The sequence below is a fragment of the Hippoglossus hippoglossus genome, chromosome 18 (genome assembly GCF_009819705.1).
Source record: "Hippoglossus hippoglossus isolate fHipHip1 chromosome 18, fHipHip1.pri, whole genome shotgun sequence".
Taxonomy (NCBI): domain Eukaryota; kingdom Metazoa; phylum Chordata; class Actinopteri; order Pleuronectiformes; family Pleuronectidae; genus Hippoglossus; species Hippoglossus hippoglossus.
In genome coordinates, this window is record NC_047168.1 from 12,227,422 (window position 1) to 12,238,779 (window position 11,358).

Consider the following 11,358-nt stretch of genomic DNA (forward strand, 5'->3'; position numbering starts at 1 on the left):
GTGCAAAAAACTATTTCTCAAAGATAAGATGCTTCAAAACTTCACATCCAGGATATTTTGGCTTGATTGTTGGATAGTGGGAGGAAGCGGGGACAAGCTGTTCCTCTTTATATCCAGTTTATGGTTTAACCCGTCCTGACCTCCACCTTGAGAAGGAGCTGTGGAAAGTTGTCGGATTAAAACAAAGGGAGGTGCAGTGAGAAAAAGGTCAGGGTCGGCGACAAATCCTCGAAGTCTGCGCACAGTTGCACCGCCGGTTGCTGTGCTGCAGTCATGTGCTGAGGAATGAGTCGGAAAAAATGATAGAACGGACAAATTTTTCAGAGAAGTGTGTTCCAGCTGAGCATCTGGTATTCCTGAAACATCTGAGCCTCTCGGGCTGCAGGCTGCATGTGTGTAGATGAGTGTGTGTGTATGTGTGTGTGTGTGTGTGTGTGTGTGCGTTCAGTTTCATGCAAAGAAAAGTTTACGCCCTGGCTCTCCCCGACCAAAATTAATAGTAAAAACGTGTGAAGACAAACAGCGGGCAAAGGAAAAGGCAGGAAAGGTGAGAGAAGTGAGAAGGCCACAAAAACACAAATTATTTTATTGGTTTGGAGATTTTCTCCCCCCCCCTCTGCACATTTCGACCTAAAAAGCCCGTCTCTAAGCAGCCCCCCCCCCCCCCGCCCTCTCTCCCCTCTCTTATTTCCTCACCCATTGCAAAATAATTCTCTTTATGAGGCTTCAGTCTCAAACCACTCCTCTCACCACAAGTATCTCTGGTCTGTTTTTGCTCTTTCTTTTCTTTCTTTCTCTGCCCTCTCCTCCCCCCCCCCCCCCCCCCCTGTCCCTGTGCTCTCTGTTTTAACTCTTCACGCGCTGCAACACTGGGAGTTTGCTGCTAAACAACAACAACAACCTGGGTAGATTTACAGAAATAGGACAAAAGAGCCACAAGAATGGACGACAAAAATATATCTCGTTGCAGTTGTGGTTTGGTTTCTCAGAACCTCTGTTTTCATGCAAGTGACTTTTTCCAAGATGCATCAAAACAGTTCTGGTTATTTTTACACATGAAAATTCCTGAGGAAGTTTATATCAAATTGTTCAGTTGCAGCCCAACGTGCAAGTGTGTTTGACTTTCTTAAAAGATCTGAAAAGAACATTTGAAATTACAGTTTTATTTTTGATTTAAATTGGATTTTTACATGTGTAATATAATGTAATAGCAGATTTAAACTAACATACTCCACATTAAGCAAGTGACCGGACCTCGAGTTGACATTGGCAGGTCAGATTTCAACTCTTTCTCCGGATCATTTTGTGAGAGACTGAAAGACGCATTTCTTTTGCACCACTTGTCATTAAAAATGTGACTTGTCTGCGTCACGTGTACGATTCTGTCCACTAACCGGACTGACTGCTCACATCTGTTCCTCCACTTTCCTCCGTCGCTGGCCAAACGCTGGTGTTTCCATTTGTCTCAGTGGATCTCTCTCATGCACAATAACTGTTTGGACTGATGAATCTCCGCAGACGCTGCTGAACTGTGTGGGAACACTGAGGGTTTTCAGATCGAATCTCTCAGCTGTTACTTCATTAGGTTGTAGTTTTAGGCAGTTACAGTGTTAGAGTCGCCCAAGAGCTCATCATGGAGTTTATGTCACAGCTTTCTAATAAAGCTCCATTTACATACATTATATGCTTTCTAAATCAGTTATGAACGTTATTAATTTGAATTTTGAGGTTTCCTGGTTGAGGAAAAACAGATCTGGAGCAAAATGCATTTATAAACAACCCATTAAACATTTATCAATGATTGGCAACATTAATCCACTATACAAAAGCATAGATTTGCAGAATTAATGCAAAATAAAAATGTATATAATTTTGTGTAGCCATTTTTCTGTTGTCCTTTCTTCTTATTTATTTCATATAACCTGTTAGATTTACTGGTTGACGTTTTGGGAAGTCACTACCACCAGGTTGATAACCAGTACTTATATTTACATTATAGTTACTTGGAGTTTATTCACTGGTTATGCACCAATTTTGTTCCCTATGACCACAAATGATTTCCCTCTAGGAACCATGCCAAGAATTTCCTGTTCTCTTCCAGGAACTGATTAGGAAACTATGGGACCTATAAAATTCACCTTGCAGCTCTCACACCGAGGAGTTCTCGTCACAGAGGTGAATTCAGACCAGAGACTGTGAAGTTCAATGTCATCAAAAGATGCTGCAGATGAATTTTGAGTCAGTAAACCTGTGGTTACTTTGCACCGAGCCGTTTGGAGCTGCTGCCGCGTCGATCTGCCAAGAATCTGCTTGTCCTGTCTTGTAGGTCACGGAGATAAACACAGATGAGATCGCTGGCAGCCACGTTGGCTTCTACTCCTCTTTCTCTGTCTTTGTCAGCCATTTTAATGCTGAACTCATTCGGTGTGGCCGGGCGGTGCAGGAGCAACCGTCAGGCTCAGCACTCCTGCTCCATGCCATGCAGGCAGGAAGTGGCCAGGACAGCTGCTTGCAATTCAACCTGAGACTTTGTTTGGGTGACCTACATTATGGCACAGTTTCCTCTCTACTGTAACGTTTTCTCGTCTTTTTTCCCTCCTCGTTATTCTTCTACCGGACGTCCAGCACCAGAACTGTAGTGAAGTAGAAGTTTGAGGTGCTCGACTGGAGCGTTTCCACTTTACATTTCTACTCTGCAACATTTCTGAGAAAATACCGACACGGACAATAAAGAAACTAAATTGCTCGAGTGACCTTAACTTAAGGGCTTAAAGATGTAAGATTTCAGTTAAAGACAATGATATTCAAGTTATTTTTTACTTTAAAGTTTGCAGAAAACAACTACTCAACTCATTTCTTTTGTTTTAATTACATCATCTACAGACAACAATAAACCAAGTTTTGTTTTGTGTAAAAACAAGGATTCTTACGTCCTGATTTTTAATGCAGGACTTTTATGCAATTGCGTGTTTTTACGATACATTTGTACTTTTATTCAACCAAAGGATCTAAGCCTTTCTTCAAACTCCCACTCAAGCAGAGGCATTTTAACAGACTGACGTGAAATAAGACGGAAACTAATCAACTATTTAAAAACTACTAACTTCTGAGAGACCACAAAGCTTTGTGCCCAACAAACAAAGACAATTACAGCCTCTATCGTGCCGCTTCTCAAACAGTCACGTTCAAAATGTTCAGGCTGCGTAATTCTGTCCGTCGTGCTAACCCAGGGTGCCCCGTACCCCAGGAACACCCAGGTCAGGAAGCGGTCTCTGGGAAGGAGTTGCTGAATCAGACCCTCCACAAACCCCCCCCCCCCCCGACTCTGCACCAGCCCATCCTCACTCGACCCCCTTCCCCAGTCGGCTGTGCCAGGAATCCCTCCCTGTTTCTGGTCTGTGGGCACAACTACACAAGGCCTGTCAGCTAATCCTCAAACGCGACCACATCTGTCCCATCCTTCACCTCCTCCTCCTCCTCTTTCCTTTTTATCCTCCATCCTTGCAGACTTGACCTCACCTAACACCCCCCCCCCCCCTAAAACATCCGTCTCCCTCCTCCATCCCTCCTCTCCCTGCCTCCCCTCTGTCGCCGACTTCTGCACAATAAGCAACATCTGGTTCTCATTTCAGGAAAAACCAAAACAACACGAGGAGGAGAGGAAGGGAGAGGTGGGGGGAGGGGGGGGGGGGGGGGTGGATGGGAGGAGGAGGAGGAGGGGAGACACATTCACAGAAAAGCAGGATGTGAGATGGTGAGTCGGGAGAAAGAATGGGGGGGGGGGGGGGTCACATTTCTCACTGTCTGAGGTCTTTTGATGCTCCAGGTGCGAGGATACGTGTGAAGGATGAATTCTGCCGCCTTGTTAACCACTTTGACGTTTCTTAAAAACACCTTTTTCAACACCTCACACCCTCTGTGGCCTGGTCAGTGACAAACAGTCAGCTGCTTCGGTCAACTGGGTAGAAAGAAGTCAAGACAAGGAGGGGAGGAGGGGAGGAGGGGAGGCGTGGGGGGAGAAAACTCCCATATCCACAGAAAAGAATCTGCAACTCAGCGGCTATAGCAACCCTAATTACAGTGGGGCTTTGCTGAAGTCTGCAACAAGACCCGGGCACAGACAGCAACAGAGAGGGAGAGAAAGAACGTGAGGAAGAGGGGAGAAGAAAGCAAAAGTGAGGGTGAGCCAAGGGGAGAGGGGAGGAGAGGTGGAGGAGAGGGGGAGGCTAACCTCATTTTGTAAATAGTGTGTTTATAAGTCAAAGTCCCTGCAAGTTATTGCTGAGTATACAAAAAGCACAGCTGCTCTGCGTCTCTGCTCAACGTCCCTGAACAAAGAGTGCAAACGACAAGAGGTCAAGTTTAATCTTCAGGATTTAAAAAGACGTAGAACAGACTTAAGCCTCTCGCTCGATATACCTTGAAAAGAATTTGTGTGTTTTGCTTTGACACTTCAACGATGATACAGTTAAATGTTTCTGCAGCTTGATTGAGATATTTTTTTCCCCCCCAGCTTTAAAAATTGAGCCGATACCAGAAAATATCACTTTCTGTGGGACGGAGCTTTCTGCCAACTTGGCTGCAGTCGGTTAAATCATCTTTCCAGACACGGCACAAAACTCCAGCTTGTCCTTCCAGTTGGTGGAGAAGCCTCATGATAATAAGGACAAAGTAGCTTCATGTGAGTTACGAAAAATCTTGATTAGAGCCAGAACGTTGCCAAAGACTCTCTCTCTTTCTATCTCCAAACATCCTGAGTAATTTGTGTTTCTCTCTTCTGCCACAAAAGCTTTTATTTCCTTATCAAACTATGGCTGTGGCCTCCAAACTTTCGTCATGTGCTTCGAGGAATGACACTGACTGACTGCAGCATGCCAAGGTGTGAGCCCTTCACTCACTCGGTCTACAACACACACACACACACACACACACACACACACACACACACACACACACACACACACACACACACACACACACACACACACACACACACACACACACACACACACACACACACACACACACAGAGAGAGAGGATCCTGAATCAGTTTGCCAGCTCCTCCCTTCCTCCGCCTGCTCAACACAACTCCCTGATATACTTGCTCTGAGTGTCGACACCAGACAAAATGGCGTTTGAGCTCCGACGGGGCCTCGAAAGAGAAATGCTGCATTCTAGTGGAAGCAGAGAGACATTAACTCCACATCTGATCTGTACAATGAGCCCAAAGAAATCAGCAGAACTGCTTCAATTAGAAAATCATTTATTTCAGACGTCCATGAAGACTGACAAACACAAATTATAAAGCAGGAGAAAACACAGACATCCTCATGAATCTATGCACGGAGCTGAACATCAACACGAGGATATCACAGGATGATCTGTTTTAACTTTGAGATTTCTTCTTCAGTAGTAGCCTCCCTTTGGGCTTTAATAAAAGAGACTTCTTGTGCTCCTCCAGTCGTTTGGCCTCGTCCTGTTTGTTCTTCCACTTCTCGACTCCTTTGTCCACCTCGTCGTTAAGCATCACGATGCGTCTCTGTGAAAGGAAACGGGGGAAAGGCAGAAACGCACGGTTGTAAAAATGAAAATACGGAAGGAGATGATTAAAAATGAAATCTACGATACTCACAGCTAAAACTTCTCTCTCTTGTTTCCGTCTCAGGTGGCCCTTCATTGGTGGTGCTGCTCTTCCATCTGTCCACCATCAAAGATAAAGTTAACACACACACACACACACACCGTTTACATGCCACAAATACACACATTTGTTTACTACACACCTTCACAGATTTCTCCCATATTTACAAGGAGCACATCGGAGTGACAAAGACGCAGCACGGACTTTAGAGGATAAGCTTAAGTTTTGGCAACACAAGCTTTGATATAATTATTGTGTCTCATACACGGTTTGCGACACAAAACCTAAACAAAAGAGTAAAATCATAGTCTTACAAAACATTCAACATTCAACCTTGTGGGGCAAATGTTTACAGCAGGAAATCAAACATTAGACACCGAATAAGATAAATTCAGCAAGTTCAGAGTGAAAACAACTTTTCTGTATGAAAATGCAACAGAGAAAGGATGAATCACTTCCCTTCATTACAAACACGTGATATTAACTCTGGTTAATGTTGCTTCAAATCCCTTAGAACAACTAAGACCAAAAGTGTCATGGCGACCTCTGTCCTAACACTTTTTATTTGGAGAGAAGTTTGTAACTCACATAAAAAAGAGAAAACTCTCATGGACATTTTCAGTTCAACTGTACACAACCTATCACACCAAAATAAGAGCAACATTTCCCCCCGGTTGACTTTCTACAGACGAAAAGCAAAGAAGAAAATAAACAGATGACTCTTCATTCCGATAACAACTCACAATCCGAAAAGATTATTGTTCCCTCTTCATTTCCCTCTATGTCATTATCAGAAACTTGAGAAAATAAATAAATAAAAAACACTGAATATAAATGACGTTGCAAAGAATAAAGTAAAAAATACCTGAAAACGACCAGTCGGGTAAATCCGTCAGAGGTCCATATTCTGTTCCGCTCCGAGCGAGTCCATGTCTGAGAGCAAACACACACATGTTAAACAACAGGGAAGATAAACAACTGGACAAAACACATCCTTTAAATGATGTCAAATAAGTTAAGACAAACAAACAGTCTCCTGTTATCATTGCTCAGTATAAGTACTGCTTGTTACAGTACTAGTATTATTATAAAGACAGTACTCAGTAAGTGTACTCTGAACAGGAAACTTACTCTTTCCTCCATTTCTCTCCAGCCTGTGCTCCACATGTTGTGCTGAAGCTTCGAGTGGAGTTTCTCAACACTGGGAAACAACGAGAGGAGAAACATGAAGTCAACATGTAAACAACATGTAAACAACATGAAGTCAACATGAAGTCAACATGTAAACAACATGTAAACAACATGTAAACAACATGACATCAACATGACATCAACATGACATCAACATGAAATCAACATGTAAACAACATGAAATCAACATGAAATCAACATGACATCAACATGACATCAATGTTCAGAGCTTTATTTACACTGTTAGCAGCAGGTTAACGTGGTTTCTGGGTTTAACAGGAAGAGACTTTGCTAATAACCGTCTTTATTTACTCAGTTTGTCCGCAGAGCTCAGTGATTTAAATATAAATATCAATGTAAACATCACCTCACTGCTGCCAGTAGTTTACATGAGCTAACAGTTAGCATTAGCATTAGCTCGTCAGTCGGTACAGCGGCTTTTAGAAGAGTTATTGTTATTGTTTAGAACAGACTCTGGGTTAAAATGGGCGACGACTTGATCTACACGCACACGCGGCTTCGTGTGTTTTTAACGCGACGCACACAAACAGCACATTCAGTGAATAACCTCTGTCTCACCTGCGCAGCACAGCGTCCTGACGGGGGCCGCCATGTTGGTCTGCAGTGCCCACCGCTCACCACCGGGGGGAGCTGAAGGTGCACCGTGAGGGGGCCCGGGCTCATTTCAACTGTTTTTAAATTCAATTCAATTCAATTCAATTCTCTGTTCAAACTTAATAACACCAAAGACTATGAATCATAAAAGTATATCCTCTCTTTGTTATGTACTGTACATGGGCCCTTAACACAATAATTACATTTAAAAAGTGTAATTAATCATGTAAGGATTTAAAATATGTATGACATGTTTTTATTTTGAATGATCTCATCGGTTGTTTTTCGAAAATTATGAATCATTAATTGCACATATTCTGAATTACACTGGATATAGTCAGAATACTATGAAGTAGAGAGGAAGACTGGCTGTGATTAACTGTAATATAAGTGTTACTGCGACGATTTTAATCATAGTGTGAGTGTGACGTCGACCTGAGCCTCGTCATGTCTGAGAGGAAATAATCAGATGATGTCAGAGTGATACCATGACTCTTTATTTATCTATTTTATATTCCATATTTCTGTATTTTTAAGTTGAGAAATCTTGTTTATACGGTTTAATGCGGTGGTTCCCAGTGTTTTTGACCCATGACCCCTGAACAGATTGTCTCACATCCATCGTCAGAAGTTATGATCTGATGTGAACATGAGGTGTGAGCACTGCAGCATGAATTAAAAAAAAACACATAAATCTAATTCCTCCAGAAAAATAAAAGTTGTGTTTAAATGTTTTGTTTGCTCTTTGAACTGCTAATCACACAAATACACTGCAGAGAAAGATTGATGTGGATGGATGGAGAGTACTTCAAGTGTCTCTGTGTAAATATTATGGAGCTGAGTGTAGTGTGTGTGTGTGTGTGTGTGTGTGTGTGTGTGTGTGTGTGTGCGTGTGTGCAAAGTATTGTTTTTGTATGAACTGCTCCAACACTAAGCCCAGAAGAATTTCTCTGTTGGCTTTTCAGACAAGTTCCCACTCGCTGAGCTGCAGGAGCTGAGATCAGACTGGAGGCTGCAGCCGCTGCAGGGATCTGCTGCACCGCAGGGGCCAGAGGGGGGTCCGTGAGGGGGGGGGGGCCTCCGGGCCACAGACAACCGACAACCCCCGGCACACCGGGTCACACAGACTGGACTTTATCAGGAGGAGGTGATGTGTCCCTGATGAGTTACCGGCGGCAGAGAGCAGAATCTGTGGCCGGTCAGTGGTGCAGCAGCAGCGGGTCAGTAGTGCAGGGGTCAGTGGTGGAGCAGCAGCGGGTCAGTGGTGCAGCAGCAGCGGGTCAGTGGTGGAGCAGCAGCGGGTCAGTAGTGCAGGGGTCAGTGGTGCAGCAGCAGCGGGTCAGTGGTGGAGCAGCAGCGGGTCAGTAGTGCAGGGGTCAGTGGTGCAGCAGCAGCGGGTCAGTGGTGGAGCAGCAGTGGGTCAGTGGTGCAGCAGCAGCGGGTCAGTGGTGCAGGGGTCAGAGGTGCAGCAGCAGCCGGTCAGTGGTGCAGCATCAGCCGGTCAGTGGTGCAGCAGCAGCGGGTCAGTGGTGCAGCAGCTGCAGGTCAGTGGTGCAACAGCAGTTCAGTGGTGCAGGGGTCAGTCGTGCAGCAGCAGCAGTTCAGTGGTGCAGCAGCAGCCGGTCAGTGGTGCAGGGGTCGGGTAGAAGGGTCAGTGGTGCAGCAGCAGGTCAGTTATGCAGCAGCAGTTCCAGTTTAGTGGTGCAGCAGCAGGTCAGTGGTGCAGCAGCAGTTCAGTGGTGCAGCAGCAGCGGAGTGTTTACTCTGGATCGTCCCTGGAGAATCCACACACGGAGAAAAAATCCACCCGCCGCCTCACTCCTCCGTGTCCCTCCGCGCATTCCACAGGCTGGCGCTTCAACAAAGTAGAGCCGTTGCCCCAAACGACGCAGTTTCAACTCAAGCTTCACTGTAACGTGACAAAACAACATGTACATGTGTTTACATGTTTTTACAACAGTGTTAAAGTAAATATACTTTAAATACTATCATTTAAATCAGTAACAATACTCAGTTACAAACAAAGCAATTTAAATATATTTCCTTTATCATTCATATTATAAGCAGTGATGTAATCGAACATTGTACTTTAGCAAATAGAGAAAATCATCAGCCAAGTAAAAGTTAAAGTACCACATTAACTTTTCTAATTGAGTAAAAATAAGTTAGCACCTGCTTTTAAATATACTTAAAATATTAAAAGTAAAAGTTCCACTTCTCTTTTCTATTTGTGTAAAAGTAACTAAGTACTTGCTATTAAATATACTTAAGGTATTACAAGTAAGAGTACCGTACTATCGCTTCTAGGGGGGGGGGGGGGGGGGGGCGTGACCTTGCTGTCCCCACTGTCCCTTACGTACCATTCCAAGGTACTTGTTGCCTAGTTAATTGTGCAATAAATTCTACTGAAGTACTTTTGAGAGGGACACACTGTAGTTTTTACTCCAATACTTTTGTTTAACTGGCTTTGAAAAAAAGTACCTCAGTAAAAGAGGGTTAGTGTTAAAGTATAACCCAGTGATAATATACAGTGTGTTAGGACTGTATTAAATGAGCAGTTTGGGTATTTTAAGTTTATTTTAACGGAAAAGCTTGTGTATGTTTAACTTAAGTAAAAAGTTTAACTTGTTGCAGAATATTTTCAAACTTAAGCTTCCCTGAAGGATCTCCCTTCACTGTCAAACCTTCACATTTTAATCCAAAACTAATCCAGACATGAGCTCAAGTATGTGGGAGGTGGAAGACTTTATTTGAAATGGCAGAAATCCTGGAGAACTTTTTTCACTTTGAAATCTCGTCCAGAAATCTGACCACACACTTTCCCTCTTTCAAACTAAGAGCTCCGAGGGCAAGGTGCATTATTAAGACGTTATTTTATTGTTGTTCGCAGGGATCAGGTCAGAAACCTCCTCTGAGCAGTTTTTTGCGAATGAATGACGAAACAGCCATGTCTGGTGGAAAGGTGTCCCGGCTGCTCCCTGATCCAGGAGCAGTGCGGTGTCAAGCTGCACACACACAGGAAGTCTCCTTCACAATAAAGTGTGCCCAAACTACACAGAGGCTGGGTTGACAGTGAAGGAGTCTGTGTATGTTGTAGTTTTTCCTGCAGTTAGTATATTTGAAATGTGAAATTAAACGTAATATCAGTATTTTGTTCTTTGAGCATGGTGGAAAAACAATTCCCATGCAACAGGTGTTTCTATTATTTTGTCCAACGCCTTTATAAAAGAGGATTGGCTGAATCAGCACATCTGAAACTGAAAAAAAAAACATCACTGAGGTCAGATTTAATGCAGGAATAACGTGTGATATGATGTTAGTTTTCTTTGGGTGTAACTTATAAAAGTAGTTTATTAATTGGCAACAGTTTTGATAATCAGTTCTTGTAAAATGTCAAAAGATTTACTCGTAACAACTTCTAGAATGTGAATGTTTACTAGTTTAGTAGTTTTCTATGATCGTAAACTCAATTTATTATTTTTTTTACTCATACAAATAGTACAAATAAACATTTTATACACTAAATAGCAGCATAACTTCTAAACAAATTAGCAAGAAAAGACCGAAACAGTTCAAGTATTGTTTTTACACATGAAGTTTAAAATTTCTAACATGATGCAAACCCAGATTATATGTAATAAACCCATGGGGGCCCCTTGGAGTGTGGGGCCTCACATTGAATTCTCCGGCTTTCTACGGACTTTATACCGGGAGGTCAGTTGGAGAAAGTCCACAGATAATCCTGGAGTGTCTCTTTCTCGGACGTTCCGGAGAAAACACGGAGGATCTGCGGAGTTCAGTGAACGTCTGAAAGCAGCTATGGAGGAGGTGGGATTTATCACCTACACTGGAGCCAGCGATCGAGATAGGGCTTCACTTTTTGGATGGTAGTCACGTCGTCTATCCATCT

General features: G+C 43.3%; 1 protein-coding gene across 1 annotated transcript; it reads right to left on the minus strand.

Annotated features, from left to right (window-relative positions):
- Positions 1–5,247: 5,247 nt before the first annotated feature.
- Positions 5,248–7,537, minus strand: mrpl52 (mitochondrial ribosomal protein L52). Its single transcript, XM_034615381.1, has 5 exons — positions 7,413–7,537; positions 6,774–6,843; positions 6,508–6,575; positions 5,634–5,698; positions 5,248–5,540 (listed from the first exon to the last, which is right to left on the minus strand). Exons 1-5 carry the CDS (start codon positions 7,444–7,446, stop codon positions 5,388–5,390), a joined length of 390 nt encoding a protein of 129 aa, XP_034471272.1. The 5' UTR covers positions 7,447–7,537; the 3' UTR covers positions 5,248–5,387.
- Between the last annotated feature and the right edge of the window lie 3,821 nt (positions 7,538–11,358).

Bases quoted from the DNA above. Each gene is read 5' to 3' on its own strand.
- mrpl52 (XM_034615381.1), bottom strand. From the start codon at position 7,446: ATGGCGGCCCCCGTCAGGACGCTGTGCTGCGCAG. The intron at 6,576-6,773 runs GTAAGTTTCCTG...GTTTGCTCTCAG, and splicing joins GGAGAGAAATGGAGGAAAGA to ACATGGACTCGCTCGGAGCG. The intron at 5,541-5,633 runs GTGAGTATCGTA...TTCCTTTCACAG, and splicing joins AAGAGAGAGAAGTTTTAGCT to AGACGCATCGTGATGCTTAA.